At 35.2% G+C, this 17,743-nt stretch overlaps 1 protein-coding gene across 1 annotated transcript in view; it reads right to left on the bottom strand.

Annotated features, from left to right (window-relative positions):
* XPR1_1 (Xenotropic and polytropic retrovirus receptor 1) overlaps window positions 1–17,743 on the bottom strand; it is a 61,531-nt gene that overhangs the window by 4,738 nt on the left and 39,050 nt on the right. Inside the window, exons 12-14 of the mRNA XM_035730539.2 lie at window positions 16,277–16,556; window positions 12,444–13,269; window positions 9,020–9,590 (exon numbers count right to left, since the gene is read on the bottom strand). Coding sequence (XP_035588043.1) covers window positions 9,078–9,590; window positions 12,444–13,269; window positions 16,277–16,556 — 1,619 coding nt within the window. The 3' untranslated portion in view covers window positions 9,020–9,077. The remainder of the gene's footprint in view (window positions 1–9,019; window positions 9,591–12,443; window positions 13,270–16,276; window positions 16,557–17,743) is intronic.

The following is a 17,743-nucleotide window of genomic DNA, read 5'->3' as shown; positions in this document are numbered from 1 at the left end:
TACTTTGAACGAGTCTATAACCTATCCTCCATGCACAATTTTGCAGTTTAATCCATCATAGAAGTTCTGTATGATATTGACTATCTTCTGAGGCACACCGTAGTGTCGAAGGAGCTTCCATGATGTTGTTCTGCCCACGCTATCAAATGCTTTTCCGTAGTCAATGAAGTTGATGTAGAGTGATGAATTTCATTCAATTGATTGTTCTACAATATCCTTAGAGTTGCGATTTGGTCTGTACACGATCTATCCTGACGGAATCCAGCCTGTTGGTCTCAAAGTTGGGCGTCTACGGAATGCATCATTCTGCTTAACAACACTCTGTTAAAGACTTTACCTGGTACTGAGAGGAGAATGATGCCTCTGTAATTTCCACACTTGCTATGATCGCCTTTCTTTGATATCTTGATCAGGTGTCCTTCTTCCAGATGTATTAGTACTTGTTCTTCATCACAAATCGTGCTAAAGAGAATGTTGAGCATCTTTTCAGTTACTGCTGTGTGCGCTTTCAGTGCTTCTGCTGGAATGCTGTCTGGTCCCATCGCTTTACTGCTCTTGGTTTGTCTGATGGCCGCCTATGACCAGTTTGTTGAAGGCACATAGGTTTGCAAATCAAATTATCAGACATATCCACTGCTAACCGAACTCTGACGAAGTTTTAATTACATCCAGCTATCGAGTACATTTTTACCTAGACTTCAAATGAATAAATCAATCTACTAATAAAAATCGCTTAACTTTAAACTTAATACTACCAAATTGAATTCCATATAAGGATAGGCTATTTGTCAAATGATATTTATGGTAGTCAATCAATAATGCTAGCCAAGTGAGCAAAGCAGTGTTAAAACATCAACATTGTGTTATATATTTCGAGGTACAAGTCAAGAAGCACTCAGACTTTCTTGTTTACTAATTCATATCACCAAAGTAAAATCTCATTCTCTAGAAAATGGCATTTGTATTATCTCTTGCAAAAAAAATTACGAAGATAACAAAGGCAACTCTTATAAAATGTTAACTGTCACAAGCAACAATGAAACAGTTCAACTTTACTAGTAATCAATATATACACATAATTGTACAAATATGCCATTATTGTTTATCAAACAATCTGCGTCAATTAACGTTTTTTTCAGTAGACTTGAAAACTAATGATAAAAATTAAGTTCATATGTAGAAAGCTATGATAATGAAAGGCAGGATCAATATTCATTGAAGATGATTGATATATGTATAAACATTTCTTTGCAACTTCTACAAAATATTTGAAACCTTTTTAAACAAAATTCTGTGAAGTCTATCAATTCTTTAAATTATTCGTGTTATTATTAGAAATACAATAGGGCAATATATACCAAATATATTATAATAAATCTAATTTGAAATGAAAAAGTTTAAGACTGAATAATGGCAATTCAGTGAAGAAAGTTCCGTTTTCGACAATGTTATTTACTAAAGCCGTATAACTACACAGATATCTAAAGGTGAATGTAAATCAGTCAATATCTCCATTGTTGAATATTTGATCACCTATCTCTACCAGAAACGTCACTTAAAATTACACACAAAGTCAAACAAACTGACTTCGAAGAAAACTGGGTAAAAAAATTTGTGCATAGCTGGGGATTTGACAATTTATCAACTTAAGTTTATTTTTTGTATTCAGAAACGAAATATCTAGTTCCTTATTTTACTATCATTTCAATGTATAAATCGTTCTGATTAGTGTTCGTCTCTTTATATGAAGTCATAAACCGATCAATGTTAAACAACCATTGAAAACCTGAAAGCACTGAACGGCTGCTTCGTCCTAGTATGGGACTCCTCAGAAGTGTTCATCCGTGATCCCACACACTGGATTCGAAACCAGAACCCTCAGTCTCATCAGCCCGTTTGGTCTGGTGTGTGACGAAATCTCAGTACGGATACAGGAGGCTCGACTAGCTTTTGTCATCTTGCGTCATCCATGGCGTAGGAGAGATATCCATCTACCAACCAAAGGACAGGTTTACTGCGCGACAGTTTGTTCCGTCCTACTTTATGGCAGTGAAACATGGCTGGCAAGAGTAGAGGATATTCGTAGATTACTAGTATTCGATCATAGGAGTCTTCGAAGCATTGCTCGTACATCCTGGCACCACCGAGTAAGTAATGCAGTTCTTAGGAAACGGATACTAGGTAAGGATGGCAAATCAATTGATGAAGTAGTGAAACTTCATCAGTTGAGATGGCTGGGGCATGTGTTACGTGTGCTCAACCACCGACTGTCCCAACGTGCGATGTTCAGTGGCATAGAAGTAGGTCGAAAGTTGAGGCGGCCAGACCAAAACATGGCGCAAATCCATGAAGTCACTGACAAGTGAACTGAGCCATGCTGGTAAGTGTAGACTACCTATTTGAGATTCGCAAGACGACAGCAAACGATGGTTAGGGACCTTGAATGACATGGCTGAAAATCGTTTGCAATGGCGAAGGGCCGATATTTAACGGCGTTAACATCTGATTTCAACCAATCCGCGATATTACGCGATCATCTCCCATTGTGTTCGGTGGATAACTGCGTAATACTTGACACAGTTGACTTCAATTGGTCACGGCTTCCAGATTTTCAATGTTGTCCTCACATTGATCGGTCCATGATTCCATTGAAATCCAACAATCTTCACAGTCCCATACTGAAAATCAATATGTAATGGTTTGGTTTCTTCCATTGCTGATATTCTTGACTGAATTTTAACCAGTGTTAATTGGTATATGTGAACCTTGTGTGGATTGCCTCGATGTAGACATCATTTCAAGAGAATAGATGGGATGGGGAAAGTAGTGGAATCCAAGACATGAGTTTCGTCCTGTTTGGGACTCGTTGGCTGAACCTGCCTGGGTTCTAGTATTAATACTCACACCGGAACTCAAACAGAGTACCTTTTTCTTCAAACGCCTAGCGCGCTATTCATTGAGCTAATGTCACCAGATAGCCACTAGCTTGTTCAACGGGTATGAATTTGAATTCATATTATAATGGATTTTATTTTTTAGTTGCACAAGCTAGTGGCTATATGGAGTCAGTAGCTCTGTGGTGCGTGCTACTTATATTGATATAAGTAGTATATAACGTGAGTCAAAAGAACGTAACGTCTGGCAGCAGAAGATGGAGAAGATCAAGGAAAGAAGAGCGAAAAAACAATGGAATTTGTAAGAAATCGTATGAACAATGAAATGCGAGACAATGGATTGATGTTTGCAAAAGCAACAGTCCGGTTTGATATGATAGAATAATATTTTGCAAATTAACGATTTACTATATGGTTTTTCTATTTTACCAAGTAATTCTGTAATTTGTCCTAAGTACAATTTGGTTGTCCTCACCCGTGTTCTCCCTCACTACATTTGATGTCGCTGCCTCCACTAAGGATGAAGGTTCCATGGCTGAAGGAGTTTGAGAACGGAGATGTGCTGAGCTTCCTGAAGGAGTTTGAGGCCGTGGCGGAGCTGGTGGGAGTGAAGTGGCCGAAGGCGAAGCTGGTGGTGCTAGGGACGCTCCTGAGAGGCAGGGCGAAGGCTGTGTATGACAGCTTGGATGGTGCTGGCGGGAAGACGACATGGGAGACAGTCACGGAGCGGTTGGCGGCGGAGTTTGACAGCCCAGTGGACAGGGAGGACGCGCTGCAGAAGTTCCGGCTGGCGAGGTTGCCGGTCGATGGTGACCCACTGGTGCTGGCTGTCGAGCTTACCAGATTGTTACGCCGTGCGATGCCGAGTCTGGATGAGGAGTCGGAGACACAGTTGTTGGTGTCACAGTTTATCGAGAGTGTGCCTGCCACCGTCTCCCAACAGCTGAAACTGGTAAACGCAGCGCAACCCATGGATATCAGTGAACTGGCGAAGGTGACTCGTCAGCTGATGACGCGAACAGCAGCTCCGGTCGGGTGCGAAAAGCAGGAGATGAGTAATGTCGAGAAGAAGATTGAGGAGCTGGAGCGTGAGATTGCAGCAATACAAGTGAACAATAAAAGGAACGATAAATGTTACGCTTGTGGAGGGACAGGACATTGGAAGATAAACTGTCCAACAAGACGAAGACGCAGATATGTTAGACGTTACAACGAGTGTTCTTTCTATCCTAGGAATATGGGGATTGTTGCGTTAGTAGACAGAGGGGCAGTATATACGAGAGTGAACATAAATGAGCGAGATTTAGTTTGTCTGATCGATACAGGTGCAGCAGTATCGTTAATAGGCAAAGAGCAATGTAAGAGAATCAAGCCGTGTACATTAGCTGTCCACACGATAGGGGGCCATATGTTAGAGGTGTTTGGCGTATCTAACAGTATTGTAAAATTGGGGGATGCTGAGATAAATTTTCCGTTCGTCGTAACCACAAGCTTATCGAGACCGATATTAGGAGCAGATTTCCTAAGAGAAGTAAAAGCGATAGTTGACTTAAGAAGCGGTAAGGTGGTTACGAAATATGGTTCATTGACAATACACGAAAGTAGCGAAGTGGCTGAAATAAGAGTTGCAACGGATGTCTCGTCAAAGAAACCAAACATTCACGAGTTATGCAAAAAGTATGCGAAACTATTCACGGGAGATGGGGAGCCGTATGGATTTTGTGACAGAGTAAAGCACGAAATACCGATAAAGAACAGTCGAGTAAATATATTTGCAACACGTCGTGTCCCGGTGCATTTAGAGGCCGAGGTAAATCGTCAGGTCCAGGAAATGTTAAAAGAAGGTATAATTGAGGAAGCGGACAGCCCATATAGCTCGCCGGTACTCTTGGTAAAGAAACCAAATGGAAAGTATAGATTTCGTGTCGACTTCAGAGAATTGAATAATATAACAGACCTGAAGCCTTGTGCAATGCCAACAGTGGTGGAAACAATAGATCGGCTACAGAATGCCACGGTGTTTACAGTGCTGGATTTACGGTCAGGTTATTGGCAACTGCCTATAAAACAGAGTGATCGAAGCAAGACAGCGTTTACTGTACGTGATAAACAGTATCAATTTAAACGAATGCCGTTCGGGTTGGCGGGTGCACCGTTCACGTTCAGAAGATTAATGACACTACTGCTCAAGAATCTAGATAATGTCGAGGTATATGGCGACGACGTAGTTGTGTACAATCAAACAGAAGCAGATCACATCAAGCATGTGGAAGCGGTCTTAAAGCGAATTGACGAATTTGGACTTCGGATTAATAAGGACAAGTCGCAGATAGCGAAAAGTAGCGTCACATTGTTGGGACATAAAGTGGGAAATGGAGAAATAAAACCATTGCCGGAGAAAATTCTTACCATAAAAAAATATTGCAGTACCTAATTCGAAAAGGAAGTTGAAACAGTTCCTGGGAAGAGCGGCGTTCTACAGTCGGTTTGTCAAGAATTTCAACGAAATAGCAGCACCCTTATATAAGTTATTGAGCAGCACCAAGTTTACGTGGACTGAGACTGCCGAACAAACGTTCAACCGAATCAAAAACATGCTAGACGATCGCCAGATGACGCTCAGACTGCCTGAACCGGGAAGACTGTTTACAGTGGCCACAGACGCGAGTGATCATGGTATAGGTGCTGTGTTGAGTCAGGCTGATAGAGTGGTGGAATACGCGAGTCGCGTCCTCACACCCGCTGAACAGAAGTATCCAACCATCGAAAAGGAGTGTTTAGCGATCGTGTGGGCAGTGGAAAAATGGAGACCATACCTCTTAGGTAAACGATTTCACATTGAGACCGACCATAAACCCCTGCAGTGGTTGAAAGCAGCAAGAGACCCCCGAGGGAAGTTGGCGCGATGGATGGTACGCCTGCAAGAATACGATTTCAGTGTCGGCCATGTTCCAGGAAAAGAAAACGTAATGGCGGATTACTTGTCAAGACCAGACATGGAAGCCGACCTGCCACTAACAGCATACGCGGTGAATAGTTTAGAGGGAGACCCATTAGAACTCGTCCGGCAGCAGAAAGCTGACCCTAACCTTCGAGAGGTAATCAGAGTGATAAAAGAGGGAGCAGACGTAGATAAACGAACAATGGACAAGGAGGTAATAACGCTGCTTCGGCAAAAGGAACGACTGAGAGTGAACTCATATGGAGTGCTGACCTGGCAGGACGATGATGAGAATTGGGTGGCGGTGATCCCGAAAGACTGGCGGCGTAAAGTGATACACGAGTGTCACCAGGTAGCACATACAGGCATCGCAAGAACGACGGACTTACTACGACAAAGTGCATACTGGCCGAGCATGAGAGACGATGTGGCTGAATACGTGTTAACCTACCAGCAGTGTCAGCTAATGAAAAGCGATCGATACAGACAACCGCCATTACAGTCAATCCCAGTAACCGCAGTCGGTGATCTATGGTCGGTGGATGTGATGGGACCGTTTCCACAGACGGCGAGCGGTAACCAGTACCTGTTAGTGATGACGGAACATGCTACACGTTGGGTAGATGCCGTACCCATTGCAGACCAGCGGGCAAGGACAGTGACCGAGGTGGTAATCCGGCATATTGTAGCGTGTCACAGAATACCGAAGATGATATTAACTGACCAGGGTCCCTGTTTTGAAAGTGACGAGTTTAAAGCCCGTTTAAAGCAGTTTGGCATCAAGAGAATACGAACTACACCGTATCATCCTCAGACAAACGGGCTTACAGAGAGAAACAATCGAACGTTAAAGGAATGGTTAGCATCAAAAGGAGGAAATTGGGAGAAAGAGTTACCATTGATTTTGCTGGCACATCGTTCCTCCACACAAGGAACAACCAAGAAGTCACCTTTCTTGCTCATGTATGACAGACAACCACGACTTCCAATGCATAATAAGACCTGGCCACAACAACAGAAGTGGACGACAACAAGGTTAAGAAAAGAGAGGAGAGAAGCAATAAGGAACGTGGAAAAGAAACAAATATCAGACACAAAGAAGGCAGAACAACAGAGGAGAACGTGGAGACCCTTTGCAGTGGGAGACCTAGTAAAGTGTAGAGAACGAAAAAGTAACATAGCAGGGGGAGCAGGGTCGGGGAAGCTGGCCCCAAAATGGGAAGGACCGTATGTTATCACGGAGAAACGCGGCTCGGTCTACACGATCCGGAGAGAAGACAAGCAGAAGCGCGTAAATGCTAGTCAACTACAGAGATGGTTTCAAGATCATCATGGGTGTGAATCACGAAAAGCACCAAAGAACACAGCGGTACGAAGATCAGAAAGACTACGACAGCAACTTGTTAAAAGGGGGGACGAGTGTGGTGCGTGCTACTTATATTGATATAAGTAGTATATAACGTGAGTCAAAAGAACGTAACGTCTGGCAGCAGAAGATGGAGAAGATCAAGGAAAGAAGAACGAAAAAACAATGGAATTTGTAAGAAATCGCATGAACAATGAAATGCGAGACAATGGATTGATGTTTGCAAAAGCAACAGTCCGGTTTGATATGATAGAATAATATTTTGCAAATTAACGATTTACTATATGGTTTTTCTATTTTACCAAGTAATTCTGTAATTTGTCCTAAATACAATTTGGTTGTCCTCACCCGTGTTCTCCTTCACTACAGCTCAGAAGAAAACGCGTTAAGTTTTTGAATCAAAAGGTACTCTGTTTGAGTTCTAGTGTGGATATCAAAACTAGGACTCAGGTAGATTCATCTGATGAGTCCCAAACAAGACAAAACAAGTGTATTGGATTCCACTACTTATCATATTGCATCTGTTCTCTAAAAAAATAACGATAAGTTATTTCGTAAAGTGTTAAAATGGAAGAATAAAAGGATACAACAAAGCATAACTCGTAATCACTAATGACGGAAGCAAGTTATCATCTGGATACAAAGATATTTACATGTGTTTACTGTATTTTAATATCCACCAACTAAAGTTTAATTTCTGTATTTCTTAAAATAATTTTAAGTAGAGGTTTTATATTTATATATTAAAAAATATAGTTTAATAATATTTAAAATTCTACTACAGTTCAGAATTTATGTTAAAATATACTTTTACATAGTAATAATGTAATGTAAAGTTGATAAACAGAATCATCGTAACGGAAGTCAATAACCTAATAAATCGTTATTTAATATTTTCATTCTAAAATTACCATCCATCATGAATAAGTTAATGAGTGTTTATTTATTTAATGGTTAATTATATTTAGAAGAATAATATTACTGTTTGTTTCAATGAAGCTATATATTGAAAAGATTAACTCATAAATAACATATATAATGACCAACTTAAACGTTTGCATCATCTACTTCAAATTATGTAGTTGTTGCAATAAAATTTAACTAATAGAAAGAAGTAATTTTAGATGTACATCATAAAATGTGTTCTTACGCCTTTGTAAAATGTTCATAACCCAATAGAAAAAACATTCAAGGTACAAACAGAAATATCACTGTTATTGAGATATTTTAGTTTTTGTATAAACTTTAAAGAAAGGTGAGGAGAATACAATGGAATTCAAGCATTAAACATTATCGTAGATGTTTACGGTGTAAGATGATTAGGAGATAAGAAATGCTAAAATCATTTTCATACATTTGTTTTTGGAATAATTCTAAGTAAGATGTATGTTATTTTAGAACTTATAGCAATACTGTACGTTTAGTCATGTAAACTATTTAATGTAACCAAAAGTACAATATTAAATAAAATAGATTTTATTATCGTATTTTAAAGTCTAATTTATTTGAAAGCTTTTATTTCTTAAAAACTATTATCAGGAAAATATGTTTAATGTGTATGAAAATAATCATTTATCAGCTGATGGCTATTTCTGATTTAAAACTGACACCTATGATAGAGTACATTCAGTTTACATGATTTATGTTTAAACAAAGTACCAATATGAATTTATTAAATATGTGATTTTAAAATTACCACTTTGAAAAGACAATGAAAGTAATTTTAACAATAGTATTTCCAGTAAATGGATAACTAACTAAAACAATAAGAAAATGTGTAACAAACAAAATTAAATATATCAACGAAAAGAAACTAACCTATTCTGCTGTGTGTATCCTTTATGAACTGATAATTTCAATGAATTCATTTTTCATTCTATATCCCATGTTTACCATCCATTAGTCGTGTAGTAATTGATAAATTTTGATTAGATTCACTGTTAGAAATCAACGTAACAGGAATAGTATACTGTAACTCATTTTCATGTTGAACGATTCCCATATGTGATGGATCCCTTATTATTATTTGACAATCATTAATTACAGTATTATTATTATTAAGTGTATTAGGTAATTCATTGTCTGGTTGATTAGATCCAACAAAACCTTGATTAATATGAGATACTGATGTATTTGAATGACCTAATTCATTGATAGATGATAAATTATCATGCATTTTCAAAAATTGTTCAAATGCATTACGATTAGAATTAGTTACAGAATCACATGGATTATTTGATTTATTCTCATTGTCATCGACATTTAATGTACATTGATCTACCGGCTGATGATCACAAATACCTAACTTTCTACCTGATGTTAAAATAGATTTCGGCGGTAATTTTTTTACCGGAGATGATGAATAATCTTTTATGATCTCCTGAGTCGGCTATAAAGAAACAGTAAGAATTGATTGATTAATTATAATGAAGTACAAGGTTATGAACGGATTTAGTATTATCGTTGATATATATGATAAAAAACAATAACGTCAACAAGACTGATATATTTACCATTTTTATTTAATGAAATTTTACATGTGTTCTGAATTACTGAAGATCAACAATGATTATAACTTCGGAGATAATCTAACTATTCAACCATTAAAATCTATCAAAACAAAGAATTCATTAATGCTAAATAAAGGCGACTCGATCGAATGTTTTGAATTCCTTAAATAAATATGAAAAGTACTAAACCAATGTCCAGTATTATTGCATTTTACTCATTCAAGAATTCTGAGATGTTTCAAACTGTGAATCCTTTAATAATGATATAATGCTTAAATGTGAATTTCTCCGTTTAAACTAGTTGAAATGTTCAGAAAAGTAAATATTTGTAAGGTTTAAAGATGCGTCAGAGTGATTTTCTGTTTAATTCTAATTTAAACCATCAAGTAAATACCATAATTTGGTAAAAAATAATTGTATAATATCGACAAGTACTTTAATTATGAAATGCTGAGTGAATAATTACATTATCATAAATCATCTGTTTAAATGACCTCATTAATAGTAATAATAATCACAATAGTAATAATAATAATAATTTCAAGCCTGGGAAGCACTTGTCATATGAAACAGGGATCAAATTTCAATAAATTGAAAAGAATTCATACAGTAGTAAAATAAACATTGCTTTTCTCAAAAGAGATCAATTTAACTTCTGTTTGTATTAGTAGACCACTTTAAAAACTGATCTTAATATTTCCATATTAAGGATCCATTTTTACAGTTCTACTTGAAAATGGCACTAATCAGTGTTTTTATGGTTTATATGGTAGTTCAAACGTATTTCTATCAACGTTTTGTCCTTAGTTATATTTTGAAGAAAAACAAGTATATTTAGGTGATGAAGTATCACCATTGCTACAACTGTCATTCATTAAGAAAACACAAGTACTACCCAGTATTACATTCTTTGCTGTTTAACAAATCATAAGATGAATAAATAAGTAACTGATGTGTCTGTAAATTTAGTGAAAACTCTTTACAAACTCCATTTTTCATCCACCTATTGTTCAAGTTAGCTTACTTAAGTTTAAACGATGTGTATGGTCTGACTCTTTATATCGATATGAGCCAGGTTCAGTGAGTCTATACAAAAAGAAAAACACCAGTTTCGTTTTTCATCAAAGCCTTCATTGAATATTGTTGTAATAGATTGTGAAAAGTATTTTTCAACCTAAGATTTTAGTGATTCATGATAAAAATGATCCTTTAATGTATTATGATAAAATTACGTTGCACTATAACGAAGCAAACGTTTTTACTTCTTACTTTTAGACATTGAATTAATGAATTGTAGGTTGTTTATAACGAGTTCAGGGTTATGATTCACTTGGTAATAGATAAATTATTTGGAAAACAAGCACTGAAAAGCATAACATTCCTACAGAGTTGCTTTTTCATTGAGAAAAAACAAACTCCTATTATGATTAATGACTTTTATTACAAATAACTAATGGAATTTTACCTCAAATCAGTAAATAAACAAAATAATGAGGTATTTAATGCTCTGAAATTTTGTTATTTTTATAACCTTTAAAGCAGTATTGCTTAAATACCCACTGTAAACTAGGTTACTGACTAACAAATATTTAATATTCACCGCTTTATGAAAAGTTTCAACGAAAAACAAACAATAATTACGTGATTTTTGGCAAAGTTACTTAGCAGACATCACTGAAATCCAGGTCACGCATTCCCCCCAATTCGAGACTAGTCAGTTAGACCAGTGACCGTGGTATATGTATAATTTCTATGAGTCAGTTTTTTATTTTCAAAATTTAATTGACGAGAGACATATATTGAATATATTTTTTCCGCTTTATCACTAGTTCGTTATTGTGTAAAAATCCTTCAATTTAGTACGTGCTAAGAATAAAAAATTTTCACATCTAAACAGAAATGTTGAACTTAAACCAGCCTTATGGATAAATACCAAACGAAAGTGCTGTGAATATTTATCTAATCAATATGTCTGGATCAACTCTTTAGTAGAGGTGTATTTCATCTAAACAGGGCAGAACATATCAAACACAATGGAATAAAGTAACAAAGAAAGTTTTGCCAATATTCAATTTAGATTTCAGGTAAAGCCAAAGAAAAACACCCTGAACAACTATAGTGATGGTCTCTAAGTTAGATAAATGATCAGAAGTCTATTAAGTGAACTGAAAATCGAATTGCTGGATTCTAACCTATTAGTCTAAAAATACTATGCTCCTTATGAGATCAGAAACATACGGGTTTAATATAGTTTGAGAAAGTGAGTATACACTGGCGAAGTATCCAGCTAACCCAAGTTTATGATAAAAACTATATTTATATTCAATGGAATATTCATAAATCACCCAAGTTGTTGGCTACAATTCAAACCAGATTTGATAATCTAGTGAAATACTAAAAGATAAATATAGGTAAGCGAAGAAATGTACTACCGTCATAAGATAAAAATCTTGAGATTTAATTGAGCTTTATGATTATAACAGGGATATACTTCTTTGTTTATGCCTAGTCTCAGTAAATATAAAATGTCTTAATATCATTCATATCCGTCTCATGTTATTATTGATTGTTGAAGGTTTAATTATGAAGTACAGAACAAAATGGTTATCTTTTTACAAGCTAAAATATTTTGTATTCTACTTTAAAGAACACGGAAACATTCAGTCTTTAAAATGAAGCTTCTATACCGTGAAGTAAATGAAAATTATGCAGTAATATATACTATAACTTACATCAAGCCTGCACTTTTCATAAGGTTCCCCAGATTCATTATCTGTCTGGTGATTCAGTATAAGAACACGTCTTTCCCTTATATAAGGATGAGACTTAGAAGCACTTGGTTGATTAGAATTCGATTTTACTGGTGAGATTTCATTTGATTTCTCTAATGAAGAATGCTCCTCTCTGGAATTAAATGAAGCTGGCATTTGATTAGATGTATTTGGAAGATTATTGTCATCTGCATCATCAATAAATAAGGTAAATGTAGGTTTATTTTCGATTGGGTTATCATAGATTTCATTGGTCGACAACTCGTAATTAGCGTCAAATTGATGATTACTATGTTTCGAATGAGACGAACTTTTTCCTAACGATCTCATATGTCTCCAAAATCGATGAAATGGATTTTCCTGTTTTTCCTCTTGTGAAAACAAATCGTTGTCTTCCATAGAGGTTTTAATTTCTGTTAAATAGTTTTCGTGTTCAGTATCCTTAACGTCATATGTTCTTCTAGATCTTAATGAGTCAGATGCTTGGAAATGACTGGGTTTATGTGGTGAATTAAAAGATTTATCTCGTGTAAAATCAGGTACACTTCTTCGGCCATCATCCGGAGAATATCCGACCGGTTTCCCTGAATATTTCGAGTGAACATTTGGTCGAGCCAATTTCGAACTAAATACACTATGAGAATTAGAATTTCCAAATGTTGTTAACGATGATGTTCTTGGTGGCCGTTTAGGTAGAGGTGTAATAAATATATCACGAACAGCTCTAAATTGACCGCAATTATTCAAATGTTCATTCTCCAAACGAAAGAAATTCCATATAAAACGTCTTGAATGAAATCAATAAAGATGCAATTAAGGTTTTAATGAGTCAAAAAGGTTTAAGAAAGGGTTCCTGATAATGAATTCATAAGTTCAGTTGATAACTGTTTACTACTTTTGAATTGGCGACACAATTAGTTATATAGTTATTTAGAATCTACTAGAAATTTTTTCTCATGCACGTTACTTTGTTAAAAGCACATAAATACGATAAGATAGAGCTTCATATTTTTTTATAGCCCTGGCTCCCAAATGTAGTGTCGAATATAGCAAACTATTTGACTAGTGATCGACTCCCTTTTATGTATCATAAGTAGAGGAATATAATGAAAGATGATAAACAAGATTCTTCATTTTCTTTGAAGTTTATCCACCAGTCAACCGTGACTAATATAACTACTTTATTACGCTGATAAACATCACAATGTCCACAGTTAGCAATACAGCTAGGGCCCTCAGTTGTTGCCGTTTCTTTCATCAACCTCTCCTTCGGACTTTACACAACAACTCAAACCCTTAGTGACCTGATGTGATCGTTAGGCACTTCGAGAACAGATACTACTAGGAGAATTCTTGATCAATGAAAATGAATGTTCCAAGAACGTAAGTAGAAATAGTCTATACTTAAGAATTGTAGGTACTCACAAACAACATAATATGAGATTCTTTAGTGAATATATGTGGAAAGAAGACTATTGCCTTGTGACCCTGAGGACGATGATCAGTGTTTTTGTATGAGAACTCATTTACCTCAATCTTAGTAAGTGAAAATCGGTTTGGACCAGTCCAAACTTGGCGGCTAAAAATCGGACACCTTAATCATTAGACCACTGCAATAAAGTAAACTGTGTCTTTACAGACTGACATCATATCACTTCCCGATATATTTACATTGTGATAAACATTCAAAAACCCTTTATTTGACCTAATTGAGGTAAAAAAAAAAACTCCAGAAAATCAATCAATGAATGATGTGTTGTCAAATAAAAAATAAAAACTATTTGTTTCAACTGAGTGAACGATAAATAATGAAGTAGGTAGATTTTGTTTATCACCATTTGACAAGTAACATTAGCAAGAACTGTAAAATGTTGTCTATATATACTGTTTACTTTTTTTAAAAAACGAAATACGGTCCTATCTTTCAAGCAATCAATGATTAGGCGAAATATCGCACCTCTTACGAATTAAATTTACAGACAGAATTATATCATCTATATGAACAATATATCTTTGTGATGTGAATATATTTCATTTTCACCAATCCTTTACTATTCAGTTTTTTTCTATAAACATAACTATGGAACGGAACATTGGATCTAGCGTAAATGCATGTTATTTTTAAAAGAGAATATCTTACACAAGTACCGAGAAGAACCGAGCTTTAAAACAAAAGAATAATACAGTGAAGATGGTGATATTAACAATAAGAACAAAAAGAGAAGCAACTGAAAGAAATGTGAGACTAAAATACACACGGTAACAAGATTTTCAATATTCAGTGTAAGACATAGAAAGAATAGTTGGAAATAATAGTCTATGTAACTAAAACATTTAAAGATTGATTTTGGCTATCACTGGAGGACAAGTATCTAGAAGGTTATACCTCTATGTACATCTTAAACAATAAGTGAACATCATAATAAACCACCATTGAAAACATAAAGGCACTAGACGGCCGTTTCGTCTTAGTATGGGATTCGTCAGAACTGTCCATCCACGATCCTGTACACTGGATTCGAAACCAACACCTTTGGTCTCGCGCGCAAACGCTGAACCTCCAGACAATTATTATTATTATTATCAGCTTAATTCAATATTATATTTTTGGTACAATATAGAATTCTCAGCGTAAAGTATTTCAACAAGTTTCCGTTTCTTTCTTCTTCGTCGGTCCTGGCAATAAATATTGAGTGATCGCCAGTTAGATGTTAGCAGTTCACTAAATGAACATCTGAATAATGTGCATTCTTTTGGTTGTATATTGCCAGCAACCACATTGTCTCTTATTGAGTTGTTTGTAACTTTGACAACGAAAGGTTGTACACTTTTCAGAAACGCAGAAGAATAGGTTGTGCGATTAATAAACATAATGATATATTAAAACAAACAAAAATAGATAACTTGTTTAAATATCTAGATGGCAGGAACAGGTAGCCCAGATGATCAAGCAGGCCGCCGAATACAACCCAGCCGATATTCAACGGTGTTAATATCTGACTTTAATCAATCTGCGATATTACGCGACCATCTTTCATTGTCTTCGCTGGATAAATGCCTCACGCCCGACTTGGTTGAACTCCACTGGTCACGGCTTCTCAATAGAACCCCGAGGATTACCTCTCGAAGCTACCAAATAGTGAGCAGGATCGTGTATACGCACTGACGACGAATCCTATACTAAGACGAAAGATCCTTCCAGTGCTTCCAGGTTTTCAGTTGTGGTCTAACAGTGGTTGGTTCATGACCCACCTAAGCTATAAATCCCCTCCACTGTTTCTATATAAGTTTGCATGATAAGAATATTTTGAGAAATGGCTTACATACACAACGTTTCATTTATCTAACTGATCTAACTCAGAACAGGATAAAAGCTTATGTTAATTGAACAGGGATATAGCATTAATCCATGAAGTCATTAAATTTTGATATTAGCCAGATCAAGAACTTTATACTTGTTTCACATGATTCATATTAAAAATATTAAAAATTAAGTCATTATTAAAATGATTTAAACTTGATTACTTTGCTACAAATACATTCAGTCACTATCTTAATTTTTATATTTCATGTAGTATGTATTTTCCTAAACTTTAAAGTTGAATTTAAGTAGTTTATTGTCCTTCTTAATAATCGTTCCTGAAGCTTTGCTATATCAGATGGGGACAATTTGAGCTAATCAACTGATATATCATGTTCAGTGCCATCCCAGTCAAAAAAGGAGTAGTACATATCAAGTTACATCAGAATAAAAGCATATTGTTATAAGTGAGATTAAAGAATTCCATGCCTACCGAATAACTTCAGTTGTCAAAAATATTGTTGTGATAATTTCCATCCGTGCAAATCCAATACGTTCAAAACTTAGACGAGCGATCCATGTTAAACGGAGCACAAAATCTTCAATTATTGCAAAGAAATAATAACCTCTATATCTGTAGACTAGTTCATCACGTAATAGTTTATCTTCTGACCGACAATCTAATAAACCCCAATCCATAAGAATATCCCATGCATATGTGTAACCAGATCGTATAATACTAGATATAATATAAGCTACCAATGGCCAAGTACCTGTTAATATAACAAAATGTAAATTGAAAAAAAAAGTTTATATCAGTAATTATTATAAATCGGTAAATGAGTAAAAAATAACTTGTTGTAACTGAAGATAAGAAATCGTAAATACTTGGACGAACTATATTCTAGGAGAAATAAAGATAATTTATCAAAAAGACTTTTCTTTTTGACAATATTATTTACTAAAACTATGCAATCATATTAACAGTTAATTAGAATAAATAAGCTTAGAATAAAATATTATTGAATTATATAAACGATGATTGAGAATGTTTCCAATTCCTTAAAAAAAACGATTGAGTAACAGACCAAAGTGAAAATAGAGTACAAATGAAAGATAATTATCAACTTGAAGAATATTAAAAAACTGTGAATGTAGAGTGGTATAATGTCATGAATTGCTTGAAAATATGATATATAGGAATAAAATATTAATGTCTAATAAATAATTGTTAAAGTAAATATATTTTATAGGATAGAAATAATTGTTGAAACTAATTAAATATACGTAATATTAAGTGATTATTAACTATGAAGAGTTAATGAACAAGAAATAACAATAGATTACCAAATATAGACGGTAAATATTTGAGGTGTGTATTTTATCAACGCTTCTCAGTGTAGGTAGAATATAATAATGAATATGATTATTAAATGAATCAAACTGTAGTAAAACAAAGGAAGGCTTGATTATATGATGATCATTTGTATTAGTCCAATTAAATGGAATAGCAACTACTTGACTAGGAAAAATGATGCTTCATCTATGATATACAGTTGAACTCTATTCATCCACTAATTCAGGCAAGTTTTTATTCATGCCCAAATTATCATAAGAACATGCAAGTGAGATATCCGGCAGTTTAGTTTTTGATAACAAAATATCAAGGGCATATACTGAATAATAACCGACGAATCAGTTATTAGACTATTTGTTTATTTAATCTATGGGACAAATAATATACAACGGTTTCCAATCATAAATTGAAATTTAGGAAGATTCATTGAGCCTTAAATATAATCCTAACATGATATAAGTGAGAAAGACTTTGGTGATAGGTTACAAGAAGAATGTGTTTCACAATTATCAAGGATTATAACTTGAAGGTAAATGATTTACTTCTGGGAGAAAAGTCTGTTCAGCGAATGTAGTGATAGATATAAGAATCTGAATAAACGTT

This window comes from Schistosoma haematobium, chromosome 1 (assembly GCF_000699445.3).
Source record: "Schistosoma haematobium chromosome 1, whole genome shotgun sequence".
NCBI classification, from domain to species: domain Eukaryota; kingdom Metazoa; phylum Platyhelminthes; class Trematoda; order Strigeidida; family Schistosomatidae; genus Schistosoma; species Schistosoma haematobium.
The sequence above is the reverse complement of the archived record's forward strand: the minus strand, read 5'-3'. Positions and strand labels throughout refer to the sequence as shown.